This window comes from Alexandromys fortis, unplaced genomic scaffold (assembly GCF_014885135.2).
Source record: "Alexandromys fortis isolate MF-2015 unplaced genomic scaffold, M_Fortis_MF-2015_v1.1 scaffold_283, whole genome shotgun sequence".
Taxonomy (NCBI): domain Eukaryota; kingdom Metazoa; phylum Chordata; class Mammalia; order Rodentia; family Cricetidae; genus Alexandromys; species Alexandromys fortis.
This window is the reverse complement of record NW_026068164.1, coordinates 474,608-494,597: the sequence shown is the minus strand read 5'-3', so window position 1 is coordinate 494,597 and position 19,990 is coordinate 474,608. Positions and strand designations below refer to the sequence as shown.

General features: G+C 40.4%; 2 protein-coding genes across 2 annotated transcripts; both read right to left on the bottom strand.

Moving 5' to 3' along the window:
• Positions 1–1,020: 1,020 nt before the first annotated feature.
• Positions 1,021–6,309, bottom strand: LOC126491981 (protocadherin beta-6-like). Its single transcript, XM_050128042.1, has one exon. It carries the CDS (start codon positions 6,131–6,133, stop codon positions 3,794–3,796), a length of 2,340 nt encoding a protein of 779 aa, XP_049983999.1. The 5' UTR covers positions 6,134–6,309; the 3' UTR covers positions 1,021–3,793.
• Positions 6,310–13,326: 7,017 nt separating this feature from the next.
• Positions 13,327–17,635, bottom strand: LOC126491976 (protocadherin beta-4-like). Its single transcript, XM_050128038.1, has one exon. It carries the CDS (start codon positions 17,395–17,397, stop codon positions 15,010–15,012), a length of 2,388 nt encoding a protein of 795 aa, XP_049983995.1. The 5' UTR covers positions 17,398–17,635; the 3' UTR covers positions 13,327–15,009.
• Between the last annotated feature and the right edge of the window lie 2,355 nt (positions 17,636–19,990).

Genomic DNA, 19,990 nt, shown 5'->3' with positions numbered 1-19,990 from the left:
TGCAGATGAAAGAGATTTGATTTGTCCAAATCAAAAGCAGGAGATGACCACTGGGAGGTAAGTGCTGGTTGATATAAAATACGCCAAGTGGAATTGTTGTAAAGGGGGAGGAGAGCTATAGAAACTGCCGTGTATTACATGACTCTTGAGTCTGGAATAGCAAATGTCAGAATGTGATGAATAAATGAAGTCATCTAAAATAAAATGAGACTTATCACTTTTCTAATAAAACTGGGGGAAAGCAAGTGTGGAAGGAAAAGGGATTTACATATAATAACTGAGAAGCTGGTGACACCGCACATATAATCAATAGTATTGTGTGACGGAAGAGCAGTAGAACATGGTTTCATTCTTAAGGATATCATTAACCAAACTATTATCGTTTTGCATTAAAATTGGACAGTGGGTTTTCAAGAAAGTGTCTAATTCCTGATTTGTTGTCTTTAAATAAAAATGAGGGATAGTATATACCCATGAAATTATGTTTTGAAAATGAGTAACTGAATCTCAATCTTGAAATTTTCATTCAATTTTGGTGCTTTCAATAGTAACCAGAGGGCAATAGAAGCTCGGATTATAGATTCAGGAATCTGAAAAGAGTTTTCTGAGAGTTAATTGGATAGGCAGAAAAATCTTGTATTGAATCTCTCCCCATCGCTGAAATTAAAGACATTAATAAGCTCAATTTGGAATTAAATTAAAGATTAATGCATTATTTTACAGTTCTCTGAGTTTTGGGGGAAACCAGCTCCATAGAGATTGGTGTTATTCTGACAAAATTAAATTGTTGTCCCCTTTTCTGAATATGAATTGTTCTTTTTTTTTGAGACAGGGTTTCTCTGTGTAACAGTCCTAGCTGTCCTGGAACTAGTTCTTGTAAACCAGGCCTGCCTTGAACTCACAGAGATTCTCCTGACTCTGCCTCCCAAGTGCTGGGATTAAAAAGGCATGTGCCACCACCGCCCAGTGAATTGTTCTTTTGATTTGATGTGTAGATAAGTTTAAGATAAATCTTTAAGTCCTCAGAAAATTCATTGATTTTCTAATGGTTTCAAGTTTATTATCCAGCGACAGCAAACTGAGCACTAGTTTTGAATGAGACATTGTGTGATGTACTAAAAGCTCAACTCAAAGTAAACCCAAAAGAGCTCTTTGAGACTATTTGTTGTCTACTGAAGTTATTTAGCAGTAAGAGAACTCAATTTTTGTTTAATTTTGTTTCCTCTTCAAACACTGAAATATCAATAATACCAACTTGTCCATAAATGATAGTAACCTTAATACTGGAGAATTGATAAACAAAGTCATCTCTTTTGCTGATATCAGATTTGCAGTTTGAAAAATGCCCCCAAAGTGCAACAACAGTTAGCAGAGTTGGAAGCAAGCCTAGGCTACACAGAGAAATGAGTAAGAACCTATCTCAAAATATAGGTGATAGCTGTAGTTTGGGAAAACAATTCAAATAAATGGCTAAATGATTTTTAAGTGCCCAGAAATAAAAATAACTTTGAACCAAGACTTACTGTTTTATGACTTCAAATTCAGCCCAGGTTATCTTATCAGCTTGGGAAATTTTCTACATATAAATATAGTCCATCCACAGATTAAATTATTAATTTAATAGGATCTAGGGCTTGGGCTGCAGATCAGTGATTGAAGGCACACCTTGTACACCATGGGCCCCAGGCTTTGGACACACACAAACACAGGCACACTCAGACAAACACACACTCACACACATGGGCATCCCTACTGATAGTATCTTCTTTGTCTTCAGGCTGTAGATAGATTATCAGCATAGAGCCCTTCCCACACTAGTGTGATATATACACTCTATATAATACTAATACCTCTCAAAAATAATTGTCACATGAATTGCATAATTTTCAAGAAATTGAAGATATGTATGAAAGAATAAAAATCCGACAAAAATTTTCATACAAAATATTTAGGCTTGACAAAAAGATGTTTTCCCAGTTATTCAGAATTTATACCACAATGCTTTTTATATAAATTTTTTATGCTAGAGAGCTTCCTCCTTGGAAAGTGATTCCCCAACTCTTGCAAGCATTGAAGAGTGGTTATGATTATACAACTGCACTTATTAGTGATTAAGAATATGTCAGTATTTTTCCCATAACTCTTAAATCACCCATTTTGCTTTCATGTACTTTTTGTCTTTTAGAGAGTGACCATTTAGCTTAAATGATCTGCAGCTCCATGTCTATCAAAATGACATTTTCATTCTCGATGCCTGAATAAAGTGACTCCATCAGGCATATGTGTGTCCATTCTTGACTCTCCAGAGTTACCAAAACAATTTTCAAGTTTTTATAAGTTCTATTATTTTTCTTGTAGACAAGACACTTGAATGTTAGATAGATATATCTGGATGGTAATACAGTAAAAATAATTTTTAAATAAATTTGACCAAGAAAAATGGTTGGTTATGTGAAAGTTTATAATTTTTTTAACTCAAAATAGCCATATTCTGGGTTTTGGTTGCTTCCACATGTTCTTTTTAGTTTTAGAAAAACTAAAATTCCCCAGTGATGTGTTTTTTCCTATTATAAATTCCTATATTTGTATATTCTTCAGTTAAAATGTTGTAGGAAGGATACTGGTGTGGATTGGAAGATTTCATTCCCAACAATCCTACATCATGACAGATGGAAATAGAAAGGAAGAACTCATTGATAGGACGCAATGATAATAGTTCCCCCGAGTCACCTTATTTATGGCAAGTAAGTATTAATGATAAAAAGACTAAAAACACTTAAAATCCATTCATCTGCATAGTTTGTGGAAAGTTTAATGGGCACTCATGTTTATACAGCTTTTATAAATCAGCTTATCATCCAAACACAAGGCTCACTAAATCTCTTCTCATGCAAGGTGAAAGAACATTCAGTCACTAGCAATGGCTTAGGTCAAGCAACGTTATTTCTGGTACACTTTAGAAGCCATTTTGGCCATATTTAAGCAAACAGTGTCTTGAAATAGTAACTGTGATTGTCAGTAAAGATGACAAATTGAACAACATACTCATTTCATTTATGTACAAAACATGGAAAACTGTGACAGATGACTGTATCTCATGCTCACCCTTCATTAGCTGTGCACAACGCTGTGTGCAGAAGTGTGGGTGAGGGAAACACATACATGCACGATTGCGTTATTTTATTCAGGAATCAAGAACAAAAATGTCATTGGGGGGGACATGGAGCGACAGATCTTTTAAGCTAAGTGGTCACCCTCTAAAAGACAAGAAGTAGGTGGAACCAAAATGGGGCACTTAAGGTTGTCATGGGGAGGAAATCAGAGGATTAAGGACTGTGATGAGTGAACGGTATCAAGGTGTGGTGTGTGTACCTCTGAAAGTGTCACAATGGGTGCTGAACACTGAAAACTTACCAAGCTGGAGAGAAGTGAAAGTCAAAATGAATGATACACAGCAAGTTATATGCATAGCCTCAACAAGACACCATTTGAAGTGGGTGTTGCAGAAATCCATGCTGGTTATAATGAAGAGGAAGAAATGAGTTCCTAAGAAAACTATTTGAAATGACGAGAGAAACGCAACAGAGTTATATACCCCCCTCCCAAATTAGTGAAGGAAAAAGTGCATTAAGGCTCACAAAAGAAAAAAAACATTCCGTTTAAAAAAGGGATAAAATCAACGTAGAAACATATTGTCTCAAAGATTACTGAACGCAAAGGAAAATATCAACAACCAAGCAACAAATTCGGATTGGTTTATAGAACCCTAGGTCTCTCGGATACTGAACGTGAGCTAAGGGTTCTGAAACAGACCATTGGGAATAATGGGGTTGAAGAATTTGAAATCTGTGGTCCCCGAGTCTCCAGCCAGACATACCTCATATTGATAATCCTGGGACAGGGTTCCCATGCCGCTGACATCAACCAGGTGTCCAGGAAAGTGTCCTTCAGGCACAGAGCAGCCACTCAGCGAGGATGCCCTGGCCCTCCTGCACAGCCTCACCCCCACAAACAGCAGCACAGACAAGAGAAAGAGCGAAGACACAGATGCCAAGGCAATAACCAAATAGAGTGTGAGCAAGTCATTATCCTGCGCGGGGTCGCGCGCCACCTCTGGCAGAGGCAGGAAGGGCTGAGAGAAGCCATCCACCACAAGCACCTGCAGAGTGACACTGGCAGACCGCGGGGGATCGCCATTGTCCTTGACCTGCAGCAGCAGCCTGTGCTTGGGCGCATCGCGCTCACTCAGTAGCCTGGAGGTGCGCACCTCGCCATTGTGAGCCCACACGCTGAACAGTCCAGGCTCCGTGGCCTTGAGTAGCTGGAACGACAGCCAGGCGTTTTGGCCGGAGTCGCGATCCACCGCCACCACCTTGGTGACCAGGTAGCCTGACTCTGCTGCTCTGGGCAGCAGCTCTGTGTAGGGCGCAGAGGCGTTCTGCAGCGGGTAGAGCACGAAGGGCGCATTGTCGTTGGCGTCCAGCACCAGCACGCGCACCAGCGCCTCGCTGCTTAGCGTGGGCGAGCCTTGGTCTGTGGCGCCCACGCGGAACTCGAAGGTTTGCAGAGCCTCATAGTCCAGCGCCCTGAGCGCGAACAGCTGCCCGTTGTCGGCATTGATGGAGATGAGCGAGGAGAGGTCCAGCTGCGGGTCGTGCGTGGGCAGCAGCGAGTAGGTGATGTGGGCATTGGAGCCCGAGTCTGAGTCTGTGGCTCTGATGGTGCCTATGTGCAGGGCAGGACTGTTGTTCTCGTGGACAAACAGGGTGTAGGAGCTTTGTGTGAAGGCGGGGGCGTTGTCGTTGACGTCAGACACCTGCACTGTTATGGTGTGCTGGGTTGTGAGCCTGGGTGTGCCCATGTCGCTGACTGTGATGGTGATGTTGTACTCAGATTTGCTCTCTCTGTCCAGTGGCCCCTCTGTCACTAAAGTGTAATAGTTCTTGAAAGTGGGTTTTAAGAGAAATGGGAGATCGTTCGGAATAGAACACACCATTCTTCCATTGTCCCCAGAATCTGGGTCAGAAACAAGGAAAACAGCCACTACAACCTCAGGAGCGTTTTCTGGGATGGAACTAGTGAGCGAAGATATGGTGAGTTTAGGGACGTTGTCATTCACATCCAGCACCAGTATAGCTACACTGCATTTTCCTGAAAGACCTCCACTGTCTGCCGCTACAATTTCCATGGTATAATACTGAGTTTCCTCAAAATCCAATACCCTTTTAAGACGAATTTCTCCTGTAACTTGGTCTATTACAAATGGTTGAGAAACTTCACCACCTTGAAACAGAGAGTAGGCTACTTTCCCATGTATTCCAGCATCTAAATCCCTGGCAGAGACCGTCAATACTAAGGCATCAAGGGGGCTGTTCTCAGGGATCTGAACTTCATAGAGCGACTGTACAAACTGGGGAGCATTATCATTAATGTCCAAGACCTCAACGCGAACTGTGGTGGTCCCAGACCTGGGAGGAGACCCTCCATCCACAGCAGTGAGGGTTAAAGTGAGCTCAGGCTGCTCCTCCCTGTCCAGGGCTCTCTCCAGCACCAGCTCTGGGTATTTCCTGCCATCAGCACCACTGGGAGTAAGGACATGGAAGTGGAGGTTGGGGCTGACTGTGTAGTTCTGAACAGCATTGCTGCCTATGTCAGGGTCCTGAGCCGCCTTCAGAAGAAACACAGTCCCTGGCTGGGCACTTTCTTGAATTTTTAGGAGCATTTCCCTTTGGGGGAACTCTGGAGAATGGTCATTTATGTCTGTGAGCTGCAGGTCAGTTTGGAAGAACTGCACAGGGTTTTCCAGTATGAGCTGGAAGTGCAGCACACAGGGTTCTGTCGCCCCACACAGCTCCTCGCGGTCTGCCTTTTCCTTCAGAAACAAATTCCCGGTCTCTGAATCCAGCTGTAAGAGCTCTTTGTATCCACTGTGATAGATTTTCACCCCTCTGGTGGCCAGTTCCTCCACCCTGAGCCCCAGATCTTTTGCCAGATTAGCCACTAAGTATCCAGTCTCTGTTTCTTCTGGCATGGAATATCTAATTGTCTTACAGTCAGCCTCCCACAAAAGCAACAATATAGTAAGAAAAACGACTTGCCTTTTCTCTGATGTTTTTGCTAGATCTGTCTCCATTGTTCAGATGTGGTCCAGATGGTGCTCCTGCTTCTTAATCTTGTCTCAATCCACACAGTTAACGTTTGGTGAAATAACCGCCAATTAAATCTTACTGAATTGCTTCCAGGAGTCTTTCCCCCAAGACCTTAAGTAAATGTCCCCTTCTTTCCTGGAACACTCAGCATTCTGATTCTGGGGAATGGCGTCCTGGGCATTCTCGGAGCCCTTGTGGAACAAATTCTTAGTCTGCAGCGCCACCTTGCGTACTATTCTAGTATTGCAAATACTGTGGTCCACTTGTTCTCAGTTTCAGCACTGTTTAAACACCCTTTCAGATACAGAATTATCCCCCATTGCATGCTCTGATCTTAGCAACCAGAAATTTTAACACATGTGTTAATTTTCAGTGAACATATTTTTTTAAATGAACAAAGTGGCATATTGATCAAAAGACGTTTTAATACAGAGGTTCAATCTAAAGGATTATCTATGAAATATTTGAATATTCCCAAATTACTCTTCATTGAAATGTTACATACATACAAAAACTGGCACTGAACTTAGGTCTACGGAACAGCAAAGAGTCACGAAGTTAATATAGAGGAATAAATAGCTCCTACCTGAATAAATAATGTCCCCGCTTCTACTCTCGTTCTCGGCACTGCACTGACTTTTATTGCCATAGGATATTTTTCCTTTCTTAGAACTTTTATAAAGCAGTGCCAGTAGAGTACCTCTCTGTCGTGGGATCGCTCCCCGCTGTCATTCTCCTTGGGTAGCGGATCTGTGGTATGCTCTTTTCATTGTTTATGACATTCCTCCAGGTTTGTGTTATTAGTTGCATATACTCCAGTTAAGGATCATTGTGGGTTTCAGGTTTGAGTTTTATTTGCTGTTTGTTTTGTTTTTAGACAAGACCTCTCTACATAGCCCTGGGTGTCCTGGAACTCATTATGTAGATTAGGCCAAACTTGAACTCCCAGAACTGCCTGCCTTTACCTTCCGAGTTCTGTGATTAAACGCGTGTGCCACCACTTTGAATTTTGAATGTTACTCCCATGAACAATCCTTCAAACATTCCAGGTATAAAATATGCATATCATATGTATCAGAGCTGTTTATTGTCCATCATAGTGTAGAAATACATTTATCCTTGGCACACACTGTGAAGTAGTTTTCAGAATTAGCTGTGCTGAGCTGCCCCTGGTGACTCAACCCTGTAGTCCCATCTCTGGGCAGACACACATGGGATATCTCTCAAGTTCAGGGCCAGTGTGGGATATATAGTGTGTCACTCTCTCAGCAGTCTTTCTTTAAAACCTAGGAATAGAGATGCAGCTCAATAATAGAATGTTTGCTTGGGTTTCATTCCCAGCAATGTGAAAAAGTAATTCCAGCAACGCATGGGGATTCCAGCTGCTCCATAATCTTGTCAACATTTGATGCTGTCGTTCCTGTTTTAACCACTCTAGTAGGGATGCCATAGTGTACATTTAATTAGCATTTCCCTGGGGTTTAATGAAATGATGCAAACTTTCACATGCTTATTGACCATTCAGATGCATTCTCATGGTGAGGACTTTTATAGATTTTTCTGTCTGAGGCATTGGTCTGATGGCTTCTTGGTCTGCAGAAGAATCTTTATTTTTAGTATAATCCCATTTTTGCTTATGTATATTGTAAATATTTTTTCACTATGCTTTCTTTTTTAACCTTCTTATGGTGTCTTTGAGAAACAAAAGTTAGTATCTTTAACTTAGTCTGATCTGCCAACATTTTCCATTTCTGAGTAACACCTTTCTCCTATTTAAATCCTTCCATCCTCAAGGTCATAGCAAATCTTGTGAACTTGGAGTGACTTTCACTTTTCACATTTAAATGTATGATCACCACAAACTCAAGTGCATAATATTAGGGTCCTTATTTTCTCAAATTTTTTGCATTCTGTACTGAAAAGATGATCCATTGCCCATTGTTTCTGAGTTGTCACAATGTCCTAAGTCATGTGATCATGAATCAGCTCAAAGATTCCATTTGCCTTGAATATCAAAGAGTAATGCTATGCTTTCTTATTTCTCATAGCTCTATAATAGGTTTTTATTATCTTCAGAGTAAGTTTTCCTCTGAAATGATGAGTTTTAAGGAATTTTAAATTCACAGAAAAAATAATTAAAGACACAGAGAATCTCCACAGCTGGGCACACCCTTCCTCCTATCATTCCCTCCAGAATGGTACATTTCTTATAACTGATTGAGCTTCAATATTAGCACAGTTTTTCCTGAGTCCAGCACTTTAATTGGGATTCCCTCTGTGTACTCTGCACTATGTAGATTTGGATTAGTTCAACATGCATCCATCTCAGAGTACCACAAAGTAGTTCCTCTGGTCCCAAATCTTCAAAATCTGTTTATTTAAACTTCCTCTCCCTTTTCTGAATCTCTGGAAATCATTTATTGATTTTTTTTTTGAGACAGAGTTTCTTTGCATAGCCGTGGCTGTCCTGGAACTCACTCTGTAGATCAGGCTGTCCTCAAACTCTGAGATCCACCTGCCTTTGCCCCCTGAGGGCTGGGATTAAAGTTTTGTGAAACCACTGCCCAGCTCACTTATCTTTTTTACTGTCTGCAAGCTTTTGTCTTTTTAAAATGTTATGTATTAAAAGTTTTTCAGCTTTGCTTCTGCAATGAATATGTGTTTAAGTTTCCTCAATGCCTTTTCATGGAGAGTTCATTGCATTTTGATATTGAATAAGATTTATGTCTTGTGATTGCATCAGACTTTCTCAGTTTCACTTACTGAAGGATCTTGATCGCTGAAAAGTTTGGCAAGTGATTTAAAAGATTGCAATAAATACTGCACTCCAGTTTTTATGTAGTCTTAAAATTTAGGCTAATTTGATAAATACATAAAAAATATGCTTGGCAATTCCAGAGAACCTAGACAACAATGAGGACCCTAAGAGAGACTTACATAGATCTAATCTACATGGGAAGTAGAAATAGACAAGACCTTCTGAGTAAATTGGGAACATGGGGATCATGGGAGAGGTTGAAGGGGAGAGGAGAGGAAGGGAGGGGAGCAGAGAAAAATACATAACTCAAAAAAAAAAACAATTTAAAAATTAAAATAAAAATGTGCTTGGTTTTGCAAGAAGTTGCAAAACTAACTTCTAAAATAGCTGTACTGTTTTCATTCCCACAGTCCATGAATAAGGGTCCTTTGTGCTTCTTGTCACTTCAGCTGGTGGTGGTGTCTGGCTTGGAGTCTGGCTGCTCTGTATTATGGCTGTGCAGTTATCTCTTTTTTACTTGAACTTACTTGCATTTGCCTAATGTTATTGATATGGAGTCTCTTCCCATGTGCTTACTTGCTAACTCTGAGTCTTTTTTAGTACGTATTAGGATCTTTGGCACATTTTTACGCGATATTGTTTTCTCAGTGTTGAGTCTCGTACGTCTTTATGTGTTCTGGATAGCTCTCTTTAATCAAACACATCCACTGGCAGCAATTTTTCCTGGTCTGTTATTTTTTTTTGTTTGTTTTGTTTTGTTTCATTTTCAAATTTTCTTTGTAGAATCTTTTGAAGAGCAGAAATTTTAATTTGAATTAAATCTGTATCAGCAGTTATTTCTTCTGTGTATTACACTATTGTTGGAGTATACTCAGCGTTATTTTGGATTAAGATTGCTTTATTTTTTCTCTTTGTATATAAATACAAAATATATATTCACCCCATCGAATTCACAAAGAAATGTTGAAGCTTTTGCTTAAGATTTTATGTTAAAGGAAGTTGTTAGTTTGTTCTTGGCTGCCTAGACCATGAAATAATCACTCAGATACTATATAATTTGCAATACTGTTTGGCCAATAGCTTATGCATATTGCTAGCTAGCTCTTATATCATAAACTAACCCATCTCCATTAATATGTGCATCACCACAAGGTCGTGGCCTACCAGCAAAGTTTTAGTGGGCACCAGCGGAGGCATCTGTCTCCTCCAGCAGCTACATGGCTTCTCATAAATCCCTCCTACTCCATCTGTCTGCATCTCTGTTTGGATTTTCCTCCTGGATTTACTCTGTTTAGCCATTGGCCAAAAGCAGCTTCTTTATTAACCAATGGCAATAAAACATAATCACAGCATGCAGAGGGGAATCCCATATCAATTTTACAACTTCTATTGATTGTTTTAAAGGTAAACAAAATTTCATTCATAGATTCTTTCCAATAGACTATTATGCATTCCTCAATTGACTTAGATCTGTATACTTTTCTCAATAATGCTTGATCTTCCTGCTTTACAACTCCCAATTAGATTTGTTTCTAAGGGTTTCTATATTTGAAAGTCATTTTAAATGCTTTTAAATTTTTTCACTTTTTCTTCATTTAAACAGAACTCATGCATGTTGTTGACTTTGCATCTACTAGCATTTCTGACTCCACTGATGACTTTTGAGTGCAGTGTCTTCGTGGCTTCTATATATATGATTTCATCATTTAAAATATAATTTTATTCCTTCTGTTGTGGCTTTTACATCTTCTTTGTGTTATTCATCTAGATGAGACTGGTTGTACAATCTTGGTACTAGACAGGGTCGGCATCCTCGTCTCATTGTTGATTATCCTCATAAATTAGCCAATAATTTACCTTCAGTGATATTTACTATATATTTATTTGTTTAGTTCTTCTGAAATAGGTTCCTTCTGTGCAGCCTGCACTGTTCTGAACTGCCTACATAGGCCAGGTTGATCTCAAACTCACAGACATCCACCTGCTTCTGCCTACTGAAATTAAAGGCATATGCCACCACATCTAACACTGTATACTTTTGAGCATACTTAAAATTTCTTTCCAAATTCATTTGTTAACATTTTATCCATTTGATTGTGATGGTTTTTGTTCAGAAAGTTTTTCTGTACCCATTCAGATTAATCATTCTGTTTTTCTCCTCTATCTATTGCAGTGGTATATTATAGTGGTTAAATTTCAAATAATGAACTTGTGTTAGAAATAGTAATTCATTATTTTTTCTCTTGCATATATCTGGTTTGATTGCCTTTAAAAAAAGAAAAATGATTTGTTGTGTCATTTCTTTCTTGCAGTGTCCTTTTGAAGTCTGGATGTCTAACCCATTCAGAGATGCTGGTACCCAGCTGAGTTGTGCTTTGTTGACTACTTCTACAAGTTTATATGTTTGTGTTAGTTCTCATATGCCTGCTTGTAATAATTCAGTACGTGTAATAGATTTATATACTACCTTTATCTAAGACTTGATTGATCAGATTTTATATTTTCTTCAGTTTTGAATTTCAAATAGCATTCTACATTAATTATCAAATGCACCAATATTTTCCTTATAACTTTTGACATCCAAAGATTAATTAAAACAAAAATAAATGCATTGTGTATGGAAAAACATGATAACTGATCAAAGAGACCACGGCCCACTAGTTCAGATGATTTCATCACCTGAATACATTCAAGTTTTATTTTTTACCAAATATCTTGCACACGTTAACCATGCACACAATTCTTATATAATGTGTTTCTTCACTCTAAACTTTCAGTGCAAGTGACATAGAAATCGAGGAGTGAGAAAAATAAGAGATAACAAGAGGGAGAGCAGAGATGGCAGGGAGGAAAAGAAAGGTAACAGCAGCCATTGTATGAGAAAAAGAAGTGCTTTCTCGTGGATCTGATCTCCTTGCACTAAGACTTCTCAATGAAGAAGGGAGAGAGAGCCAAGGTTAACGATAGTAATTCCACATATTAAACCTATGATAGCCAGAAAGCAGATACAATACATGATGGTGTAATTTATCTGATAGAAGTTGTACATGTAGACTATGTAGGTGTGTGTGTGTATATATGACTTCTCCATCATGAAGATGTGGTCATCTCGATGCTTATATCTAAAGGAACCAAGGGAGGATTTAGAGATGCAGACTCAATCCCAAGGTAAATATGAAGATCACATGAGGTCTTTAGTTGTCACAAATAATGAAGCTAGAAATAAATTATCATTGGAACAAATTTATAAGCATAACTTTAAAATAATTCTACATATTTGCTGACTGACAGTCTTGGGTTAAGCTGAGGTGACACAGAGTCAGTGGGCTGGCACAGCAGGGAGAAATAAAGACGTAAAGTCAAGGGACATGGAGAATAGAATGAGAATCTCAAAAAATAAAGTTTCCAGAGAGATATAATAAAGAGAAGGGAGAAAAACACAAAACTCAAATAGAAAACTGTTTTTTTTTCTAAAAATAGACTTAAAATATCCTTAAGGAAAGCCTACTGAAATGGCAAAAATAAAGAAATATGTACCATAGTTGTGTGAACAGAAAGGTATTTCAAAGAAAATCTTAAAAGGCTCCCCTAAAATTATCATACAAAATATGATCATGAATTAATGATTAGAAGAAAAGGGAGTAAGACTATTAGATAATTGGTTTAGAAAACCAATTTTTTTGAGACAGGGTCTCACTACAGAGCCCTAGCTGGCCTGGTACTCACTCTGTAGAACATGCTGATCTCCAACTCAGTAATCCACCTGCCTCTGCCTCCTTACTGTTGAGATTGAAGGAGGGTGCCACCAAGATCCGCTCTCTTTTCATTTTAAGAGCTTTTTCTGATTTCTCTCATTTTTCTGCACATCTATGCCTCTGCCTCTGTATTATCTTAAGATACCACTGTTCTTGCTTTATAGAGCCAACACCTGGTCAATATTCACTTGTAACCTTTCCTGCTACTTTTTACCTCTTGACACAAGTCTGCAGTTCATTTGGGATGGTTTCCTTCTGCCTACTTACTCCATTAAAAGTGTTTCTCTCAGTGCCATGTGAGTCAATGATTTCTCTCAGTCTTTGCTGAGAAGTTTCAACTCTGAAGGCTCTGTGTGCTAGAGTTATACTCGGGAATACTTTCCCCCAGGAATTTAAAGACATTGTCTTTGATTTTCTGACTAATGCTCACAAGTCAGTTCTTGGCTTTACTGATGCTCCCTTAAAAGAAATACATCGCCTTCATATGGTTGATTTAATATTTTTCTTCTTCTGGATCTTGTGTTGAGCACCTTTCCTGTGAGATGCTCAAGTAGGCTCTGCTTCTTACAGACCGTGATGAGGTTGCCCTGGATACCCTGAACAGTCAAAGACTCTCACCAGTGGTAGGAACTCCCAGTCATTGTCTCTTCAGACATTGGTTAGCCCTTCCTTACACCTCAAAGCTCCTCTCTTACTTCCTCCTCCCCACCAAACCCTTTTTCCTAATGGGCTCACTGACTTTCAGGGTTATTTATTTCTTTTTAGTTGAATGACAACTAAATTCTACGTTTCAAGAAGAACTTAAACTGCCATAATTTGCCTTTTTCATTGTTGTGTGGCTTTGGTGGCGAAGGAATTTGGGCAAAACTACAACTGCTTCACTTCACATAGACTGATAGTTAAGACTTAGAAATAGACGGTAAGATATTAAAAAAGCTTCTCAATTGCTCATTTTCTGCCAAAAGTTCAAAGAGTTTTGACATAGTCTTATCTACAGACATGTAATGAGTTAGAAGCCAAGCACGCATTTCACCAGGCTTACTGAACACAGCAGAAAGCTGTAATTACAAATCAACGAGTATGCTACTGCTACACTTTATTAACAAGTGAAATGCTATTCATTATTATTAGTCAGTTTCACCCAAAGTACCTGAAGGGTACACTAAACAATGAAACAAAATGATTTAACATCAAAAATAATATTTGCTGATTGATAAACTCTACCCAAGGCACCAGCTAACACAAAGTGACAAAGCTGAAAACTTCTAATAAACAGAATCAACCAGAATAGCCAAATTTCAAAATAAATTTCCTCATTTGAAAGGTGAGAGAAGCGTTCAGAAAAGTCACACTAATTAAAACATAGACTTATTTGTATGAGAAAGAAAAAGGTAAACATGATGCCCTCAACAGCCCTACAATTTCCTTTTTCAGAAAGATAGAATTCTGAGATTAATTATCAAAATTACCAAAGATAAATTTATTAATATAGCAAAGCAGTGACTTAACAGTTTTATTTTTAAATGGGGTGAGAAATTATACATTTTCTCTTTAATTTTTGTCAAATAAGAATTCAAACATTAATGGTATCATTTCCAGAACACTTGCAGTCAAATAGACAGGACCACTAGCATGCATGGTGCTCATATACTTTCCATTACGATTTGCTTATTCAGGGCATGTAGCCTGATAGTGAACACGACATAATGTGGCTTTCCATTCAGGTAGAAAGATCCAGACAACATAAGTAATTTTAAGCAATCTACCTTTGAAAAGACAAAAATAGACGGAAAGGGCAGGTGCCACAAATCCAAGTTTTTTTTTTTGAGAGAGAGAGCAATAAAACGTCTCAGAAGATCATTAAGAGTATCACTCAAAGAAAATTTTATACTATTTGGGTTATTTAGGGCTATGGGAGTATTAATTACCAATAGATATTTATATGCAGAGAGAAAAATATGCTTAGTACAACTAAAAGCCTAGTACTTTCACACCAACAAAAAAGAAACTATCAGCGCAATGAAGGATATATGTACTTTAGTAGAGAACTTTGTAGAAACAAGATCATTTCTTAAAAGAAAGCAATGGTACAACACTTAGGAATTTACATCACTTAGTTCAGTGGTTCTCAACCTTCCTAGGACCCTTTAATACATTTCTTTGTGATATGGGGACCTGGGAGGATAAAATTATTTTGTTACTAATTCATAACTGTAATATGTTTCTGTTATGACTCATAATGTAAATATCTGATATGCAGAATATCTGATGTGTAACCCCTGTGAGAGGGTAATTCGACTCCCCAAAGGGTCCGTCCCCCCCAATCCACAGGTTGAGAACCAATGACTTAGCTAAAAACAAAGCTCTCCCTGCCATGGAGATTTTCCTTAAGTTCTCTCCCAGAATCTTGAACCAAAAGTTCAGGGATCATGGGATTGAGAAATCTGAACTCACCAGTCCCAGAATCCCCAGTCAGACACACCTCATACTGGTAGCTCTGGGACAAGGTTCCTGCTCCACTGACATCCACCAGGTGTCCAGGAAAGTGTCTCTCGGGAGCAGAGCAACCAGCCAGAGAGGCTGCCTGAGCTCTCCTGCACAGTCTCACGCCCACAAACAGCAGCACAGACAAGAGAAAGAGCGAAGACACAGAAGCCAAGGCGATGACCAGATACAACGTGAGCAAGTCCTCATTGTCGTGCGCGGGGTCGCGCGCCACCTCCGGTAGTGGCAAGTAGGGTTGAGAGAAGCCATCCACCAGCAGCACATGCAGAGTGACACTGGCAGACCGCGGGGGATCGCCATTATCTTTGACCAGCAGCAGCAGCCTGTGCTTGGGCGCATCGCGCTCACTCAGCAGCCTGGAGGTGCGCACCTCGCCATTGTGAGCCCACACGCTGAACAGCCCTGGCTCCGTGGCCTTGAGCAGCTGGAATGACAGCCAGGCATTCTGGCCAGAGTCGCGGTCCACTGCCACCACCTTGGTGACCAGGTAGCCAGGCTCTGCCGCCCTGGGCAGCAGCTCTGTGAAGGGCGCAGAGGCGTTCTGCAGCGGGTAGAGCACGAAGGGCGAATTGTCGTTGGCGTCCAGCACCTGCACGCGCACCAGCGCCTGGCTACTGAGCGCGGGCGAGCCTTGGTCTGTGGCGCCCACGCGGAACTCGAAGCTCTGCAGAGCCTCATAGTCCAGCGCCCTGAGAGCGAACAGCTGACCATTTTCGGCATTTATGGAGACCAGCGAAGTGATGGGCAGATGCAAGTCTTGAGTGGGCAGCAGCGAGTAGGTGATGTGGGCATTGGAGCCTGAGTCTGAATCTGTGGCGCTGATGGTGCCTATGTGCAGGGCGGGGCTGTTGTTCTCATGGACAAACAGGGTATAGGAGCTTTGTGTGAAGGCAGGGGCGTTGTCGTTGACGTCAGACACCTGCACTGTTATGATGTGCTGGGTTGTGAGCCTGGGTGTGCCCATGTCGCTGACTGTGATGGTGATGTTGTACTCAGCTCTGCTCTCTCTGTCCAGAGGACTCTCTGTCACCAGGGTGTAGAAATTCTTGAAAGTGGATTTTAGGATGAATGGCAGGGTTTCTGGAATAGAACAAACCACCTTTCCATTCTCTCCAGAATCCCTGTCTCCAACTCTGAAGATGCTGATTATGGTCTCAGGAGCATTTTCTGGGACTGAGCTGGTCAGTGAAGATATGGTCAGCTCTGGGGCGTTGTCGTTCACATCCACCACCTCTATCAGCACAGCGCCCTTCCCAGATAGTCCTCCTCCATCCGTGGCCTCGATTTCCACATGGTAAGACTTAATTTTTTCAAAGTCCAATCCCTTTTTCAGTCGTATTTCTCCCGTGATTTCGTTTATTGAGAAAGTCTGTTGAACTTCATCTGATGCTTGGAACAAGCCATAGGAAACTCTCCCAAAGTTGCCAGCATCTGCATCCTGTGCTAGGACAGTCAGGACCTCTGATTCTGGGGGGCTGCTCTCCATGACCTGCACCTCATAGGGGGTCTTCACAAATTCAGGGGCATTGTCATTGATGTCCAGGATCAGGATTCGAACCATGGCTGTTCCTGACCTAGGTGGAGAGCCCCCATCCAGAGCCGTGAGGGTCAAGCTCAGCTCTGCCTGCTCCTCTCTGTCCAGGGCTCTGTCCTGCACCAATTCTGGGTATTTCTTGCCTTCACTATTATTTCGAGTGAGGACATGAAAATGAGAGTTGGGGTTGACTGTGTACTGTTGAAGCCCATTGCTGCCCACATCCAAATCCTGGGCTAAATTCAATGGTAACAGAGTGCCTGGCTGGCTATTTTCTGGTATTTTCAAAAGCATTTCCCTATCTGGGAATTCTGGTGAGTGGTCATTTATGTCCTGGATCAGTAATTCTCCTTGAAAATACTGCACTGGCTTTTCCAGAGACACCTGGAAATGCAGGACACAGGGGTCCACAGAGGCACAGAGCTCTTCCCGGTCTAGCTTCTCCCTCAGAAGCAGATCTCCAGTCTCGGGATCCAGCAGTAATCGCTGCTTGTAATCATCTGACACCACCCGTGCAGACCGGGCTCTCAGGTCCCCAGATCTCAGACCCAGGTCCTTGGCCAGATGGGCTACAAAGGAGTCGCTTTCTGCTTCCTCCAAGATAAAGTATCGAGTTGTTGGCTCACTCCAAACCTGAACCCAAACCAGCATAAATATAAAAGCCATGACTTGCCTGTTTGGGTGAATTCTCTCCATCTTCTCCGTGTTGGGAAAGCGATTGTTTGCATCCAATCCTTTAGCAGTCTCCCAGTGCTTTAAAACGCTGGCTTCTGGTTTTTCTTTTCTTAAGAACGATCTTCACACGCTCTTCTCAATCTTACATTTATCCAGTATATCCTTGTCCAAGCCCCTTCATAGCTCCGTAGTGCTTTCAAAGCTCTGCCTGCGTCTTTTGTTCTATTTTCTCACAAGCGATTCCTGGTATTTTAGTGATTTTAAAGCCCAATCTTAGCCTGCAGCGCCACCCTGTGGCTTTTTTTGTGAAACTCTTACAACTCTATTTTCCAATTAACTACTATTTAAAGTTTCCAAACTAAAGTCGTTTTAAAGTGTATGCAGAGTTTTCTTCACCAGTGTTGTTACTGTTTGAAACTACGTAATTGGTACAATTATCCTATATTTTTCATGAGTGGGGTCATGAAAACAAAACTAGAAGACAGCTGGTCTTATCACACATTGACGATTTGAATAATCAGATAAGCAAAACAAGGACTCATTTTTGTAAAAGTATTTTTTCACAGTGATAAAATATCAAACTATTAAGGTTAATGTCAAGAGTTTTTATAATTCACTATAAGTTATTATGGAAGAAATTATCTTTTGGAATACTCCACTGCACAGATACAGATGAATCGAATTCATCAGCTAAGCATTTGACCGAAATAGTTACAAACCAAATAGTGTATGTGGTGAAAATAAACTAAAATTTTATATCGACTAACCTTCCAAGTCAAATTGCATTATATCAAAAATGTACATTTTTGATGCACTCTAGCCAATATCTAACAAATTACTGTGTCTCTATTTAAATAGAAAGTGTATGTACACATTTAGTGCATAAATCATTCAAACATTTTTATTTCAAACTTAAAATACCACATTAAAACCAGAAAGTTTGATTTCTTCAAATTTCTCCTTTTTTTCCCAATAGTGTTTTGGCTATTCAGGAGTTCTTGTATTTTCACATGAAAAGTTTAGAGACAATTTGGTAATGTCTAGGAGAATGGCAAACTGGCATTTTGGTAAGAATTCCATGAAGTCGTAAACTAGTTTGAGGATAATCTTCACAGCGGAGGGTCGTCAGTCCAGGTACACTTCTTACACGGGTCTTCAAGAATTTCCTTTATGTCTTCTAGGGTTCTGTATGAATTTCATTGACACACCTGCCTGCTTCTTTTCTAAGCATCTTGGTCCTTTTGAGTCCAAGGGACTTTTATTTTCATTTCGTCCAGTGGTAGCATACAGAGACAGCTACTTTTAGGGTAATGATCTTTTAGTCTACAGACTTGCAGGACTTGTTCATTAATGTCCATGTGCTTGCAGATTACTTAAGATTCCTTAAAAGTCACACCAAGGATAGTTCTGTGTTTTCTCTTTCTAATTAAAAGATTTTCTAAAATGCCTTCCTGCGTTTATTAAGATGATTGTGTGGCTTTGCCATTCATTTGGCCCTTAAGTGATCTTTCAGTATTAATATTTATATGTTGAACCATTTTTCCCACATAAATTCTTTGTTATCCATGATCTCATCTGTTAATTGGTATTGGTTTGCCAACGTCGTTTTCTTTTCTTTTTCTCTTTTTACTTTTTTGTTTGTATGTTTTGGAGACAAAGTTTTTCTGTGTATCTTTGGAGATGGCCATGTCGCTCAGTATGTAGACCAGGCTGGCCTCAAACTCACAGAGATCCGCCTGCCTCTGCCTCCCAAGTGCTGGGATAAAAGGCATGTACTGCCGCTACCCGGCTCTGCCAGTATTTTCTTGAGAATTTTCACATCAACATCGACAAAGCAAATGGATATGTAGTTTTCTTTCCTTTCATTATATTTACCAGTTTGTCACAATTTACTGTTGCAGAATGAGTTAAGGAGTTGCTGCTGTGATCTTTGTAATGAGAGCAGTAATGTTAGACATATGCTTTGTCAGGAGGGAAGTGTTGGGGTACCAAGTTAATTTCACTTTCTCACTAGAGGCTAAATATGGCAACTGCCACATGTTCATTCAGAACAGGACTTTTGGATTGTTTGTTAAGGTTTCTGTCCGTCATCAAATTTCTACATCTATTTCCGATATCAATGCTGTAAGCATTTCCATGTGCGTAGTTTTGTTTTTGTTGTTTTGAGACAGGGACTCTCTGTGTAGTCTTGGTTGTTCTGGAACTCATTGTGTAAATCAGGCTGGCCTCAAACTCACAGAGGTCTCCCTGATTCTGTCTACAAAGTGCTGGGGATTGAAGGTGTGCACCGCAATGCCAGGCTCTCCACTTGGTTTTCACTCATCAATTGCTGTATAAAGGTATTCTCATAGAGTCTCAGGTCTAGTGTCTTAACAGATACCATAACAGCAAAGAAGAAGGGGATAGTCTCTAAGATACTGGCTTCTTACGGCGAATGGGGAAGTGTAAGCCCCAAGGCTGTTTGGGGCCTAACTCACCTGTGTTACAAAGGTGAGTCAACCTTGACTTTCCTGAAACCTGTGTGCAAACTACCACGAAACCTCCTCTCTCTCTCTCTCTCTCTCTCTCTCTCTCTCTCTCTCTCTCTCTCTCTCCCCCCCCCCCCCCCCCCCCC

Excerpts from the sequence above, each read along its gene's own strand:
- LOC126491981 (XM_050128042.1), bottom strand. The coding sequence starts at position 6,133 with ATGGAGACAGATCTAGCAAAAACATCAGAGAAAAGGCAAGTCGTTTTT.
- LOC126491976 (XM_050128038.1), bottom strand. The coding sequence starts at position 17,397 with ATGGAGAGAATTCACCCAAACAGGCAAGTCATGGCTTTTATATTTATG.